General features: G+C 41.9%; 1 protein-coding gene across 3 annotated transcripts in view; it reads right to left on the bottom strand.

Moving 5' to 3' along the window:
• Window positions 1-737: 737 nt before the first annotated feature.
• GRIP1 (glutamate receptor interacting protein 1) overlaps window positions 738-17016 on the bottom strand; it is a 361453-nt gene continuing 345174 nt past the window's right edge. For all 3 annotated transcript variants that reach the window (XM_077807749.1, XM_077807750.1, XM_077807751.1), the window contains 3 exons: window positions 15296-15529; window positions 3922-4068; window positions 738-971 (listed from right to left, as the gene is read on the bottom strand). In XM_077807749.1, the coding sequence (XP_077663875.1) occupies window positions 738-971; window positions 3922-4068; window positions 15296-15529 (615 nt within the window). The remainder of the gene's footprint in view (window positions 972-3921; window positions 4069-15295; window positions 15530-17016) is intronic.

Genomic DNA, 17016 nt, shown 5'->3' with positions numbered 1-17016 from the left:
AACATCTCTGCTTGAAATGAATCTTACAGTTCCAAGACACATCCTGTCTAGTACTTCCATTGCATAGGGAATAACGTAACTTCTAATAAAATTGTAGCGCAGTTGGGCAGTAAACTTTACCATGCCACCCTGCAGCTTCCTACGTGCATCTTTGCTAAAACACTTGAACAGCACTTAGTGTGATGGCTGTACCTCTCGTGCTGCAGCACAACCAGTAGAACAATGGTTCACAACACATGACTCTAACCGTATTGGGGCAGCATACCCCTATCTCATGATCCCCTCACTCAGTAGCCAGCTAGCTTTATTAAAAAAACCAAAATCCAGACACCTGTGGAAAAAGACTAATCCTAGCTTTTCTGCTCAAAAACTAATGATGCAGTTAAGACAGGAAGGAGCAATTCAGTCTCTTTTAAAGGTCTCCCTTCCTGCTACTTCAGGAAAAAAAAAAAAAAAGTAAGGCCATTAGCCATTTTCTTTACTCAATATCATGATGACTTCTCTGACATCAGGCTTAGTTGGGAATGGCACTACTCAGTGGCCATCACATTAAAAACCAAACTCAGTTTTTAAAGTAATCCATGAAGTAACACAAGCCTTGAGAGGGATAGTTAGACCCTCTGTGCTTTTTAATGCCACATGACATCTGTGCCTCAAGTGTCTCAGAAATCTGAAAAGGGGATTTAGCACCATATATTGTCTTTCTTTTCTGAGTGTCCCACTAAAATAACTTGTTGCTATATTGTGTTTGTAGGTTCTCGTGTCTCCACACTAGCAGTATGTCCGGTTTGTTGAAGGAAGGCATTATTTTGGTCATTCCATTCCCCACCTGCTAAAGTTTGTTGATCTGAGGTCATCTTCTGAGAGGCCAGTGGGTTTCTGCTAATAACCAGTTCCAGTTTATTGCCAGATTCTGCTATAAGAGGCACAACTAGACAGCAGTCAAAATCTCTGGTACGAACATGATTTACCTGAAAGATTTAAAGTGTTGGTTTAATTTTATTACTGTTTTAGATGTAGAAAAGAAAGCAACATAACACAAGTATCTAAGAAACACAGATGTTATCTAAAATATGACTGGAATATGTTAGTGGCCCTCTACATAAAGTACACAAAACACAGTATGGTTTAAGGAGAACAGAAAACTTTTTTTCTAATTGATAATCATGTCCTAGCATTAACTGCAATATGGTAAATATTGAATAAACATGACTTATTTTTCACTTGCACTAAGTTCACTAATATAAATGTAACAGTTATAACATTTCAGTCCTCTTAAGCAGGTTTTCCCAGAATTGTGTTTGTTGAATACATAAAATATTTATATTGAAAGTGGTCAGAGAGAAGTTTAAAAAAAAATTTCCAACCCATTTTAGACTCTAGTTTCAAAAGAAATGTTTGTAGTAAGTTCTGCTTATGTGGCAGTTGATATCTGGTGAGAGCAGGGACTGCACTGATCAGGTCAGTGACTGACTACTCGTTCCTAGACGACATACAGCAATATCTCAAGAACAGTGAGCACCACAAACTGAGGAGGAACATACCACAGGAAAGTTGTAAATTTCTGCTCAGTAGTGAGCATTTGTTACTCCCTGGGGGAATTCCGTACCACTGTGCATGTGCAGAATTTATGTCCCCTTCAGATTTCTTTGCTTCCCTGGAGAAAAATGACTTTGATGGGGAAGCAAAGGGAAGCCACCAAAGTGGTCATGTGACCCACCCCAGCAGTATGTTTCAGGTGCCCAGGGCAGCCAGCAGAGAGGTAAACCACTGTGGGGTAGGGGTGGGATTGGGGAAGGCCCATCAGATGGCTCCTAACCTGTGACGGTCAGCTGCTTGTCCAGAGGTGAGCAGATCGAGGGACGTGATTGTCCCCCTCTATGCGACATTGGTGAGGCCTCATCTGGAGTACTGTGTCCAGTTTTGGGCCCCACACTACAAGAAGGATGTGGAAAAATTGGAAAGAGTCCAGCGAAGGGCAACAAAAATGATTAGGGGTCTGGAACACATGACTTACGAGGAGAGGCTGAGGGAACTGGGATTGTTTAGTCTGCGGAAGAGAAGAATGAGGGGGGATTTGATAGCTGCTTTCAACTACCTGAGAGGTGGTTCCAGAGAGGATGGTTCTAGACTATTCTCAGTGGTGGAAGAGGACAGGACAAGGAGTAATGGTCTCAAGTTGCAGTGGGGGAGGCTTAGGTTGGATATTAGGAAAAACTTTTTCACTAGGAGGGTGGTGAAACACTGGAATGCGTTGCCTAAGGAGGGGGTGGAATCTCCTTCCTTAGAAGTTTTTAAGGTCAGGCTTGACAAAGCCCTGGCTGGGATGATTTAATTGGGGATTGGTCCTGCTTTTGAGCAGGGGGTTGGACTAGATGACCTCCTGAGGTCCCTTCCAACCCTGATATCCTATGAAACTACAGCCCACGGGACTGTCCTGCCCAGCCGCTGAGCTCCGGTGGGGGAGGCTAGCCCCTCCCCCGCAGTCTGAGGGTGCAGTGCTGCCAGCGCTCTGGCCCACTGCTCTGGCCAGGCAGGGCAGCTGGCTCTGGCATGGAAAGGGGGTGGGGGGGGGGGCGGTTAGGTGGTGGGGGCCAGGCTGTTTGGGGGGCACAGCCTTCCCTACCCAGCCCTCCATATAGTCTTGCAACCCCAATGTGGCCCTCAGGCCAAAAAGCTTGTTCACCCCTGTGCTAGTCCCAGTTGGGCTGGGGAGGATGGGACTTCCTCTTCCCCTGCATAGCAGCTGGGGCCAGATCAGACCCATCCCCAGATTTCTCCCCCAGGTGTGTGTGTGTTGGGGGGAAGAGTTTGAAGAGCTTCCTGCACCCATCACTCCTCAACTGCAGGGGGAGGGATCCCTGTACAGGGAGCTGCTCCCCCATCTGCCCAACCCCTGGGCATACAGAACCCCTCCTGCCAAACCTCACCCCCCCGCCCACATTCAGAACCCTCCCAATGAGCCCCTCTTCCCCTGGACTACCCCGATGAATCACCGAGCCCTAACCAGCTGCACCTGGCCCACCACACCCCAATCCCCCCCCACTTCCAGCTGAGCCCCAACCACATTCACCTGGATCCCCCACCATGCAGAGTCCCATTATCATTGCATCCAGAACCCCCCAACAAGTCCCTGTGCATCCAGATCCCCTCCACCCCCCAGATCCCCCACTGAGCTGCCCACACCTGGACCCCCCTGCCCACACTAAGCCCCTCCACACTCGGATCTTCCTGCCCACACCTGGCGCACCTGACACAGAGGGGCAGGGCCTTGTGGTGTTTCTGGGGCGGCCTTGTCATTGCGCTGTGTCAGGGTTGATTAACAAGAGGTGATTCAGGGCTATTATTGAAGTATACAAAAACATGGTTCACCTCACTGCTGAGTCTGTGTCCCGGGGGTGGGGGGGAACTGCACAGTCATCTCCCATCTCTGTGCAGCCAGTGGCCTCTGCTCCCCAATGCCATGCTGGTGCCTCCATTTATTTGACAAATAAAATTTGCAGAATTTTAAAATATGGTGCGCAGAATGCTCTCAGGAGTAATTTGTACACCACCTTGGTGTTTTGAAGTATCTGGCTTTATAGAAACGCTAGCTTAGATATTTTTAGAGTTTAAAATGTATTGGTACGAACTTTTCTCACCTGGATGTCTGTCTGATTTCCGTTAACTACTATGATGCGGGATAACTGAGAGACATGATATTGTACCAGTAAACATATTTAAAACTCTAAAAAGTTGCACTTATTTTCTAGAGCGTGGTATAAACAGAATACGGGTAATATGGTCATTCCAAACTAGTGACAATAAAACATTATACTCTATTATACTATCACATGTACATTTTATATATAAATCCCATACTACACTTACCACATACACCTTTTACAAAGTAAACTGTGTACAAAGTATGGATAGTGTTACCTGTAAAAGTCTGTCATATGGCTTCAAACCACCTAGATCCCCAGGTCCAGCTGGTCTAATGTTTTTAACATATACGCCTTTTTCCAACAAACCATCTGAGACACTGAATCCAAAGTCCTCTATGTCTGACTCCTTGTACAAAGTTACCTGTTGAAATAATTTAGAGATAACAAAAGCAAATGATTTTTCCACATTTCTGTACTGCTGCATACTGTCACAGGTTTTTCTCTCAATGTTTATTTCATACTAGAATGATCATTTGCCTATTATTTTGCATTTCTAATTTGGAAGGTCATTTGTGAAAACTTCTTTGGTAAAACTGTTAGGAGAATATTAATGTTTTTGTATACTTCAGTAATAATCCTGAATCACCTCTTGTTAATCAACTTTTTTACCCTGACTTAGCCTTTTTCTTTTTGTTTCTCTCATCTTATTCTCTGATTGCCCAGATCATTAGATACATGAATTAGAATGCTTTGCTAATCAGTTTTTGTTATGTACTCAGCACCTTTAAGATGTAGTACTTGGGTGTTGGCTAAATAAATATGTGGTGTCATTTGTTTTGATAGTTTTTAACTATCCCTCTATTATTAACTTCAAGAAATTCAGTGTGAGTGATTAATGGTTCGCGTTAAAAGTTCGAGTTCTCCCTGACCGAGGAGGGGAAAACAGTGGCAAGAACCGCCTTACAGGCAGCTTCTGGATGCAGCTGATTCTGCAGCCAGACCTATGGCCACAGCAGTGACCGTGCACAGAAGCGCATGGTTGCCGTTGTCAGGTTTTCCCCAAGAGGTACAACAAACCCTCCAAGATCTCCCTTTTGAAGGGTCCATGCTCTTTTGGGAGCAAACCAATGCTAGGCTCCATGGATTTAAGGACTTTGTGACCTTGAAATCCCAGGGGCTATATACTTCAGCAGTATCCAGGAAGAATTACAGGCCCCAGCAGATTGTCTGTTACTTTGCCCAGCCAGCCAGGACCAGCAGAGGCAGAAAACAGGCATAGATCTCCTTCGTCCGCCTCAGCAGGGCCGATGCACATCGCCTCCAGACTCTCAGCTCGAAACACTCATTTTGATTAGATGCTTGAGGTCGACATCTCAATCCTCAATATCAAATCCATTTACTCAGTTTTCAAACCATCTGTCCCACTTCTTCAGTGCCTGCACCCGCATTACTTCAGACTGTTGGGTTCTTAGCTCAATAAAAGTGGGATATACCTTCCAGTTTTTGTCTACCCCGCCTTACCCTCTTCCCCCCAGACCCTTTTCATGAGCAAATGAAAGGAGGTCCAATCCCTCCTTCAGGTGGGAGCCATAGAAGAGATTCCACATCACTATTCCCATTACTTCCTAATCCCGAAACCAAAGGATGTTCTCAGATGTATTCTAGATCTGTGTGGTTTCAACCACTATCTCAAGAACTTAAAGTTGCACATGGTCTCCCTAGCTTCCATCATTCCCTCCTAGATCTGGAGGATTGGAATGCTGATCTCAATTTAAAGGATGCATACTTCCACATATCAATTTTCCAAGGCCAGAGAAGGTTTCTAAGATTTGTCGTGAACCAGGTACGTTACCAGTTTGCAGTGCTCCCATTTGGCCTGTTGGCTACCTCACAGGTTTTCACCAAATGTTTCAGCTTTTCTCAGGAAACAGGGAGTGTATATCTTCCAGTACCTCAACGACTGGCTAGTCAAAGGCCAGTCCAGAGCTTAGGTGGAATCCAACATCCATCTCATCCAATTGACCTTCTTGGCTCTAGGCCTACTGATAAACACACAGAAATCCAACCTTATCTCAGTGCAGAGGACAGAGTTCATAGGTGTGGATTTCGACTCCATCCAGGCTTCTGGAAGACCAATTTTGGGCAATTCAGTCTTGATAAGATTCCCTTCACACTCATCCAATCACAACAGCTCGAAAATGTCTGAGTCTTCTGGGTCACATGGCGTCATGCACTTACACGGTTTAACACGTGAGACTGCGTCTCAGACCTCTCCAAGCCTGGCTGGACACAGTATGTTTACCTTTGTGGCATCATCTGGACTGGCGTTCACCATCCCTGCTCAAGTCCCCAGTTCACTGACTTGGTGGCTGAACCACCGTGTGGTCTGTGTGATAATGCCCTTTTTGCGGCCCTCAACCATCGATGTCTCTAGTCTCTGACGTGTCAGCGCTGGGTTGGAGAGCCCAATTAGGGTCCTTCAGGACTCAGCTCCTCTGGGGACCATAGATAAGATCTATCTCTTGATATCAATGTCAGAGAGCTCAGGGCAGTCCATCCTCTTAGACTGCTCCTGCTGCCGCTACACTCGGACCTGATCTCCCACGATCACAGTTGGTACTCCACCTGAACCTCCGCTCTCTTCATTTGACAGCCTGTAAGCTCCATAGCTGAATCTTGAGGAGCAAGTTTGCTCAGAGCAAGTCTGTAGAGTCCTACTAGGCAGTAGAAAACCACTTACCTTGCAAAATGGAAGTGATTCTCCATCTTGTCCTCCCAGTGCGGAGTTCTGCCCAGGCAATCCTCATTGCAATTCATATTGGAGTATCTTTTGCTTCTGAAATAACAGGGTTTGATTGTGTCTTCAGTCACCTAGCAGCCATTTCAGCATTCCATCCCTGGGTTGACAACCAGTCTGTCTTTTTGCACAAGATGGTTATCCGTTTTCTTAAAAGGCCTGGAGAGATTAGACCACCAGGTAAGCAAGTCGATTCCTCTCTGGAACTTAAATCTCATCTTGTGAAAACTTACTGGTCTGCTGTTCGAGCTTCTGGCAATATGCTCATTAGTGCAGCTCTCCTGGAAAGCGGCCGCCTTAGTGGCCATCACCTGGGCCAGAAGCGTTTTGGAGATCTGTGCCCTCACATCGGAACCCCCGTAAATGATCTTCTTCAAGGATACGGTGCAGTCAAGCAGTCTTTCTACCAGCTGCAAGTGAACAAAGAGGAACAGCACCTACACTCCGTGGATGTTAGATGCGTCCTGGCATTCTGCATACAAAGAACCAATCTGTTTTGCAGATCAACCCATTTCCTTCCCATCTCCACCCAGAGGATTTCACCCTGGATTACATCATGCATGTTACAAGCCGGCCGGTGTTCCGCCTCCAGCTAACCTGACTGCTCATTCCACAAGATCGCAAGCCTCCTTGGCCACCTTCCTAGCTCAAGTCCTTATTCAGTACATTTACAGGGCAGTAACCTGGTCTTTGGTGCACAGATTCTCGATGCACTATGCCATCACATAGCAGGCCAGAAATGATGCCAATTTCAGCCACACAGTCTTGCAGTCAGCTTCTTCTTGAATTCCAAACCCACCTCCCATATAACTGCTTGGGAGTAGACTACATTGGAATGGACATACGCAAGCACTCGAAGAAGAAAAACTGTTACTAACCTTTTTGTAACTGTTGTTCTTTTAGATGTGTTGCACAGACCCACCCTCTGTCCCCTCTTATTGGAGTCAGACAATAAGAAACTGAGGGGGGTGCAGGGTCGGCAGGGCTCTTTATACTGGCGCTATGAGTGTGCAGTACTAGAGGGCTCTGGAGCCAACACGACGGATACTACTAGGAGTAAAAATTCTAGTAACTGTGCTCGGGGCATGCACACCTACATTGGAATGGACATGTGCAACCCATCTAGAAGAACAACAGTTACAGAAGGTTTGTAACTTTTTTTTTTTTATGCTGCATCTTAATGGATCTTTTTAAATGGTCCTCAGCTAACTCAACTGAGAGATCATTATTGGAAAAAAACCACACATTCTTTTTGCCCATCAAGCCACAGATTTAGAGACCATTTCCTCCCTTCCCTCACTCTCCTGCAGGGAAGTACACTACTACAGGACCAGCACAAAATCTCAAAGCCTAAAATATTTTTCTTTTGCAGTGAAGTATACCCTTTTGCCCTTCATCATTGTGTAAGATGTGATCTTAAATCTTCCAGATAAACGTACAGTAGGAAGTATAGTACTAAATACTACAAATAATTCTGTTCCTCCACTCGTATCATTACTTATCACACCTCAGATTTCACAGACAGCAGGAGTGGTGGAAAGGCATTTCAGGTATTGCTAAATGTATAGTCTGATTAAGAATAAAACAGATTTAGTATGTACTGACAACTTGATATATAAGGAGGAGTCCCGAAAACTCCTCCAGAAATCTGTTATTGACAGACTTTTGGTTGTTATATGGCAGTTATGTCTGATTGTTTTGATCTCAAGTATATTTCCAGCTGTTATTAGCACTAAGCCATTCTAGCAAGGCTAGAAAATAAAGGAAGAAAATATTTTTCAGACAGATTTTTTTGTGTACTTTTTCTGTAAGAAGAAAATAATTAGTGCTGGACCAAGACACGTTCTCTTTAAATGAGCTCCCTTCTCTCCACTCCACATGAAACATTGCTATCCCTTTGTAGTGAACTGCTCATCTGAGAAATCTTCACACAAATATCACAGCTCTGCAGGACAGTATAGAAAAGGGACTTCAGCCCAGCACTATATATAAGGTGTCCACCATAAGTGTTTTGCACACAGGGTCCTTGGTCTGTTTAGTTGACAATCCTTAAGTTTGAAGATTTCTTAGAGTGGTCAGAGCAGCTAGATTTGCAGTCAGAACAACCTTTCCTAAGTGGGGCCTGCCACTTGTGCTAAAAGCCCTAACTTCCCACCCTTTGCTGCAGTGACAACACTCACATCATTCTAACTGTCTATCAAAACCTGCTGTTTGGTCGCTCTCATGTCTACTAGCTGAGTCTTGGAGTCAGCAGTTCTATCTATCCAGCATCCGTGGTGTTTTTCAATGACAAGATGGTTCTAAGGGTGCTAGGACCTCTTACCAAAAGTGAATTGATCTTTCCATGCTTCATCAGGAACAGTGCTTTCATCATTCTGTCCAAATCCACAGCACCCTACTGAAAAGCTGTGGGATAATCTGGACCAAGGCAGAGCACTAAAGATATACCTCAAGCACACTGAATTGACAAAGCTGATCTGTCATCTTATTTGTGTTCTTTGACTCAAAGGGCCAAAGTCTTCCCATTATCCCTGGCAGATAGATTAAATTATGCATTCTGGAGGCATACAAGGCATCAGCCCAACCTAGTCCTGAAGAAAGCAGAGCATGCTCTACAAGATCTCTAGGAAGATAAAGTACAAGATTTTTCTGCACATGGAGGAAGTCTGTAGGGCAGCAATATGGTTGCCCATCAACATATTTATTAAATATTACAAGGTGAACTTTCTGTCCTCTGCAGAGGCCTTCTTTGAAAGGAAAGTAGTGCATGTAGGGACCAAAGAAAACACCACCACCACCACCACAACAACAAAATACCCAAACCTGTGCCATTCAGGGATTTACTTCAGAAGGGAGATTTCTCTATTTCAGTCTGTTTCTTTATCTGTACCTATTTAATGTTTGCTGCTTGCAACTTCCCCATGAAGGTTAAAGGATTGGAAAACATGTCTTATAGTGATAGAAGCCACTGCTTAAGCTGATGCTTAATCTGTTTATTTTATCAAAGAGAAGGTTAAGGGGTGACTTGATCCCAGTCTGTAAGTACGTACATGTGCAACAGAAATTTGATACTAAAAAGCTCTTCAATCTTGCCAATAGAGGTATAACATGACCAATGACTAGAAGGTGAAGCTAGACAAATTCAGACTAGAAATAAGGTGCATATTTTTAACAATGAGGGTGGTTAATCATTGGAGCAATTTACCAAGAGTTGTGGTGAATTCTCCATCCCTGGACACTTAAATCAAGATTGGATTGATTTTTTTTTTTTTAGAGATGCTTCAACTCAAACACAGGTCTTAGACTTGAAGCAGGCATTAATACTGGGAAGTTCTATGGGTCTCGGGTATGCAGAGGCTTGGCAGGATTCAGTTTAAATCAATAGATGTTGGTAAATGTCAATATTCTGCAGGTAGCTTTCTTTTATGTTGTTCGGGTTATAGGATTTTTTTTCCACCCTGAGATATAATTGGGAATATCTGAAAAATTCCTAGAAAAGATCTGCTGTTGGAAATCTTTTGCTTTGTATTTAAGATTCATTGTGGGCATAACCTTTTTTCACCCAGGCAGCTCAGTTGTAGCTTGTTTACTTGTCACTAAACTGGCTTATCTGAAAGGTGCACTATTGTAGATAATAAATATATCACCTAAGCTATTTTGTATTGTTTAAGGGAGTAATTTTGATCACAACTGTTTTGAAGTTTTGGCCTTGGTTGAAGATTCACTAGACTTTTAAAATTGCATCAGTAGATCAGGAAAACATAAAATCTGAGATGGAAACTTAGGAAATATATAGGAAATTAAATGTTCACAAATTTTAAGTCAAAACTTATGAAGTCATGAGTCCTTAAAGCAGCATCTGTTTCTATTTTCCCCTCCCCCTCCCCCCCGGTCCCCTAAGCTCTGGGAAAATGTCTGGATGTTAATTTTTTACATCTAGAGCAGACTGAGTCAGCCATTCAAATTTCTCAACTTGCTTGTAATTTTAGGCAGATGACTATTGAGAAAGTTGAAAAATTATCTGATTGTTAAATTCTTTTGCTGTCAAAGGGACTAGAATAGAGTTGTGTGAAACTTTTTTTTAAAAAGAGTCCCTTGTGCTATATAGAAAAAATAATCCACATACTTATAATTAATCCCTTGATTGACTAGATACTTGGGTGCTGATGTAGCAATACAGTATCCAGCTTAATTAAGAGTTGTTAATTACCATCTAAATTTTTTTTAGAAGAGTTGGAATGACAGTGTTTAGATTCTGATGTGGTTTTCTCATTTAATTTTAATCAATTGCTTAAGAGAACCTCATTTCATGAAAACAATAATACAATGTAATTGTGTATAATTGGTAATGAGCTTTACATTAAGATTTATTTTATGACCTTGATCTTTTTTACACACTCACAAGCTGAGGATAGAGTGGTTCTTGTGACCTTATTCAGAACCTTGCAGGGTGAGGGTCTGACTTAGCTGGACCCTAGGCACTTTCGCTATATATGTGTTAAATAATAGTTCTTCTTAACCTGCTGTTTTCTTTTTTCCTGCCTTAACAGTGACAAGACCAATATGCATGGCTAAGCAATATAATTAAAACAAATGCCTGTCAACTTACTACAAAGCCTGCACTGTTAAGCAAATCAGTCATTCAGTTTTATATTAACTTACTGATAGGTGCCCCCTCTAGGAAGGGCAAGCTATTTGGTTAGATAACACACTCATAAAGCTGTATCTCTAGTCAGACCCATTTAGGGTTCCAGTCCGAGTAGTTTTAGCCACTTCACTTCCTGGTCCTCCTCCATCTGCATCATAACTGGATTAGGTTTTGCTTGCATGTGTGTTATAGCAGCGGGCTTTTTCAACAGTACAGTACTACATTCTTATTCTTTTACAAGTGAAAGTGAATTGACTACGAGTCCAGTTCTATTAGCATCATTACCATCACAATCTGGCAAACCCAATGCATGAGACCTCTATCTGCTAATTCTGTTTTGGATTAAAGTTAAGGTGTGAGCACTGATCTACAAGGCATATATGCCCTGATTCAGCAAGGTACGTAGCATGTGAGTAGTCCCATTAAACTCAATGCAAATATTCTTGTGTTTAAGTTAAGCACATGCTAGGCACCTTGATGGATCAGAGACTTAATGGGATGTGTCTAAGCTCCCTCACAGACTGCCTATCCAATCACAATTGTCCAAAACAGATATGGTTCCACAGGTGTATGCAGCTGGCCCAGACTCAAGACTCTTGCCTGCAGTGGGTAGAGCATTTTCAGTGGTAAGATCCTCACTGTAGAATACTGAAAGGCTTTTCTCTGCCATAGCTTGTTCAGATCCAAATACAAGAACCACCTTTTTACCTTCCCCCCATTAACAACATCAACTCACAATTAGAGTGGGTGAAAGCTAAAGAGAAAACAAACATGTATATATTGGGGGCGGGATGAAAATATTGCCAGTTAGGGAACACTCAGTGCCATCTTTAATTATTACCTTTAGCTTAGATAGCATTGGGGTGGAAAAGCTCAATATGGCTCATTCCTCCAGATCCTGATTCTTCTGTCTCTATGAATGGAGAAATGTCTCTAATGAGTTTGATCTCCACTCTGTTCCTAGCTTACTTGGCATGCTAACTCCTGGATCAGTTTCAGTTCTTTTTTGTCAAAGGAAATGAACCATCAGGGAGACTCTGAACCTTATTTACTTTGACTTGAAAAACTCCAACTATAGCCTTATGCAAATACAGAAGGCAAAGATGGTGGTTCTATTTTCTGTTTCAACATTCTTCCATTGAACACTTAATAAGTACAGCTTACTTCAGGGCTGATTTGTACTTTCCCTCCCTCCCCTTTATTCGTGATAGTGGGGGGAAAAAAGTAGAGCAATACTTTTCCCATCAAAACAATGTTATTACTAGAAAAAACACCTTTGTTATAGTCACGTTTTGTTTTATTGCACTGCTGTATAGCAAAGCCAATAAATATCATCAGTGAAAACCACTGGTTCTGGGTGGAGAATCATTCCTATAATTCTTCTATTTACCCTCAGCATGGTTTGATTAATATATATGGGTAGGAACAGTGAATTTAAGTATATTACCTAGCACCCAATATTCTGTATATGTCTTATGACTGCATTTTTCAAGCCCAAAAGAGAAAAATCTCTCCCTGGGGAATTTTCATCTTCTGTTGCAATCCAGAACTTTGAGATAAAATATCTCAAATTTTAAAATAACCACTTGGCTGCCCTTTTCCTTTTGTTACCTCACAGCACTTTACAGTAGGTTCTTGGGCCAAAGGGATTTTACCATTAAAAATATAAATAGCCTCCCCCTTTTTTAAACCGGCTAGTAGTGCCACAAACTTCTGAAACACAGCAAGTGTTTCCTACAAAAACACCTGTTGCTACAGAGTATTCATGTCAAACATCTTTATGCCAGATGCTATTTTGTTCTGGAATCCAACACTTTTGGCGATTGTGCTACATTCCAACCCTTTGGTGTTCCTTTCCCCACTCCCTTTAAAAGCTGAGAATGTTTCTAGTATATTTTTCTCTCAATGGTATAAATAAAAAGTGATCTGTACCTAGGATCACTGAACTAAGGGGTACAATCACAGCAGAAAGAGAAATCAGCAGGTTCATTGCTACGTAAAATGAAATACATGGAACCAGATTAAGAGAATTGAGAAAATTAATGATTTACAAAAACAAGTGTGACAAAATAAAAAAGGATAGCACGTGATGTTAAGACTAAGGTTTTCGCTGGGTCCCTATTGCCTTGGGTGGACTATACTGCAGGATCCGGTCCTTGGAAGTTTTTACAAAAATACAAGATAAACATTTTAGGAGGGAGATTGACTTGTAAATTTTGAGAGGGGGTGGGATGAGAAAATCTTGACAGAAGAGGTAGATAGTACTAGGAAACTCAACAACTTCATTTCTGTGCAGAGTAGAAAAACATTCAGTTAGTCTATCTCCTTTCAGAGAATGTAAGAGTTACAACAATAAAAAAAATAGCAGCTGAAGAGAGAGAAGGATGAAGGACAGGGACTTAGAGGTAGCAAATGGAATTGAACATCCAATAGCAGAAATCTGACTCAGCAGCATGATAAAACAAATTTGTCATTGAAAAGGAGGAAAGGCAGGTTTTTATACCCTACAGAAAAAAACAGCCTTTTTGCTTGATGGGAAAAGACCTTAAGGATCCCTTCAATGTAGCTTTATTCTCTGTCTCACATTAACTGGACAGCTGTAAAAAGTACAGTCTTCAAGAATTTTGAAGTCCACCAATCATTTCACATCAAACTGAGAATCAAATGATTTCTGGAATGAGCATGTATTAAGCTAACTGATCCCACTGATTGATTACAGTGGCAATTAACTCCTCTTCCAAATAACAAATCCACTGGCAGCCGCTATCTGGGAACATTTAATTTGGTACAAGCTAGGGCTGTGAGAGACATGGAGGTTCAGTACAGGAATAGAAACCTGCATGACTGTGTGCAGAGATTAGATGCAAATCAACATGTGCAAATTCTCCATCAGGTTTGAGACTGATGGCTTTTAACCTCTCATGAGGAATTCCTTCATAAACTGGCTCCTTCAGTCAAGGGGAGACCCCCCTCCCTTCTTACCTTAGATGCCTCCGAGGGAAGGAAACATCCCAAAGCTTGAGGAGGAATACAGGAGAGTCACTGGATTCCCACCAAAGTTTCACAAACTTCTGGAAACACTGGTTGCAGTTCGTAGACACATCATACTTTAGGTTCAATAGAGCAGACTTGAAGTTTATGATGAGTATTTTGGACAGCTTTACCAAAGGCTGCCTTCAGCTGCACAGTCACCTTTCTGCCACAGGGCATGTCTATGAATACCTGTCCCCAGGAAATGAAAAGCTAACCTGTTTTATATAAACCACATTTCCTAGACTTTTGCGAACTTAACACCATTAATTTGGCCTTGAATGGGGACTGGGAGTGGCTGGTTCACTACAAAAGCAATTTTCCCTCTCCTGGTATTGACACCTCCTCATCAATTACCGGGAGTGGACCACATCCACCCTGACTGAATTGGCCTTGTCAACACTGGTTCTCCACTTGTAAGATATCTCCCTTCTTTTCAGGTGCCAGTGTATATATTTATGCCTGTATCTGTAATTTTCACTCCATGCATCTGAAGAAGTGGATTTTTTACCCACAAAAGCTTATACCCAAATAAATCGGTTAGTCTTTAAGGTGCAACTGGACTGGTTGTTTTTGTGGATTCAGACTAATGCATCTGATACTATTTCCTGGACTGAAGATTATTTTATCCCTCTCACAGAAAAGGGATCCCAATGTGTTGAGTGGCAACTGTGAATGTTTAACCTCTGTCCTATAGATTTCAAGTTGGTCGTCTATCAAGTACATGTTAGCCTATGTTAATTTGAAGAAGGAAACAACTAAAACAGTGTAATATGTTGCAAAGCAACTATGGGAGCCACAAGCCATTGTGCATAGTTTTCTAAAGAAATATATTTTCTGCAAATTAAACTTTGTTGTCTTAATAAATACATTGTGCAGAGATGAATGATCACTGTTGTCAAATCAAATTATTAGCAGATTCTCCTTGGAAAAGAGCAGTATCCACTGAGGATATGTTTTAAAAGCGAACAGCAAATGACAATGCATCTTACTCAATTTGTTCCCCCATAAAAATATATCATTAGTGTATTGCAAGAAGTAATATATACAGCCCCAAAAGCCTGTATATGAGATCATTATGAAAAGTACTTAATATATCACACATAATTAGATTCCCTATGCTGCATGCATTAATCCAAAGCAAGGATTGCTGCTAAAATAAAAATTACAGACCTTGTGTAACTCAACAGGCGTTGGTGACATGATTTCTTTCATTTCCTGTTTAATTTTTCTCAAAACCACAGACTTTCTCCCCACATCTGATGGCAGCGTGTTACTGCGGGTAGCCTGGCTGTAATGTGGCCTCACATTGCTTCTTTCCTGGAAACTGGCTTGTCTTCCCAGTTGGCTGCGAGGCTGTGGATTTTCATGATTCAAGCTCATTGTACTTCCTGACATAATTGTTGCCTACAGCATTAACAAACAGGTTTTGTTTTTTTTTTAATTTATAACTTGGATTAAAGAAAGGGTTACTTTATAACACTAGGCACAATTCTCTAATCTCTTGTCAAACCAAAATCACTTCAGGGCACAGCAAAAGGAAGGAGGATAGACATACAAACTGGTTGTAAATCACTAAAAAAAAAAAAGCCCAACCGTGAGCAAAACGTTTTCAGATGACATTTTAAACCAAAATGTCAAAGAAAGCATTAAAACTTCTATTTTTATGAAGCCAAACACCCTGAAAGACTGAACAGTACAACTGTTTACTTACACGGAAGATATTTTTAAAATAAAATGACAGCCAAATTCTGGAACATTAGCTTGCCCTAGAACTTGAACAAAAGAAGGCATTTACTCTAGTGGCATATACAGATTACAAGGAAAAATACTTGAGCCGGCAAAGTGTGAAGGCAACCCTAGAACCAGCACTGCTTTTGATGGTGACTAGACACTGCCACAGAACAGCAGATCATTTAGAGTAGCTGCTTGAGAAGAAGCCGAATATAATAATCATGCGGTAGCAGTAACTTTCCGAAGTACCACCGGCATATGTGAAGAGATACAAAGCTGTGTCTCCTGCATCAGTTTCATTCTCCCAGGAACAGTAACCTTCTCACTTGTAATATTGCTGTGGATTCAAAGGGTGAAAACCTGGATCCACTGAAGTCAAAGGCAAAACTCCCACTTCATCCCTAGGGTAGAATAGCTTAATATCAACAAATATCAATATAGAGGAGGAATTGTTTCCTCTGTGTTGTGGAATGTAAAAATCTAATCTGATGCCCTTAGACATTCAGTTTTACTTTCTGCAAGCACTGGGGGTACAGGTTGTAACCACTGCCAGGGCAGGGATTTTGATGAGGAATGGAGTCTCCTCTTAGATTAGGGAAGAAAGTCACAACTCAAGGGGGCAGAGGATGCAAATAGCCCTCCCCAAATACGGGGAACTGAGAAAAAAATCAGATACGTTTTTGAGTAGAACCACTGGTTCTGGTGATGGATTCTGTGCTGCCCATGTTCCCGTCAGCACCAGCACTGCCTTAATTATGTGACAGTACTATGGTTGTAACAACTTCCCAACACATTAAGCGTGACTTATGATGCTCCCTTGTGAGACAGCAGCAGCAAGATGACGTGATAAAGTGTATTTCACCTTGCTCTGTGGCTGAAGACCTTGAAATGAGCAATGAGAAGGGAGTCCTAATGAAGGAAGTAGGGACAGTACTTTAAAAACAGACACAGCCCATCTTAGCCTTCTGGTGCAAAAAGACATCTTGTCATCCATTGGGAATCTACTTCTATATTGTTATGTGGACAGATGTCTGTTCAGAATTGTGCTGGCCATACAATTACATATAGTGATAGCAGTAAAGCACTCAACTACAGTTTTGATTTTTAATTTTTAAATGGATGGTCAAAACTGTAAGAATGTCAATTTGTTGAAATATCCA

The sequence above is a fragment of the Eretmochelys imbricata genome, chromosome 1 (genome assembly GCF_965152235.1).
Source record: "Eretmochelys imbricata isolate rEreImb1 chromosome 1, rEreImb1.hap1, whole genome shotgun sequence".
In the NCBI taxonomy this organism is placed as follows: domain Eukaryota; kingdom Metazoa; phylum Chordata; order Testudines; family Cheloniidae; genus Eretmochelys; species Eretmochelys imbricata.
The sequence above is the reverse complement of the archived record's forward strand: the minus strand, read 5'-3'. Positions and strand labels throughout refer to the sequence as shown.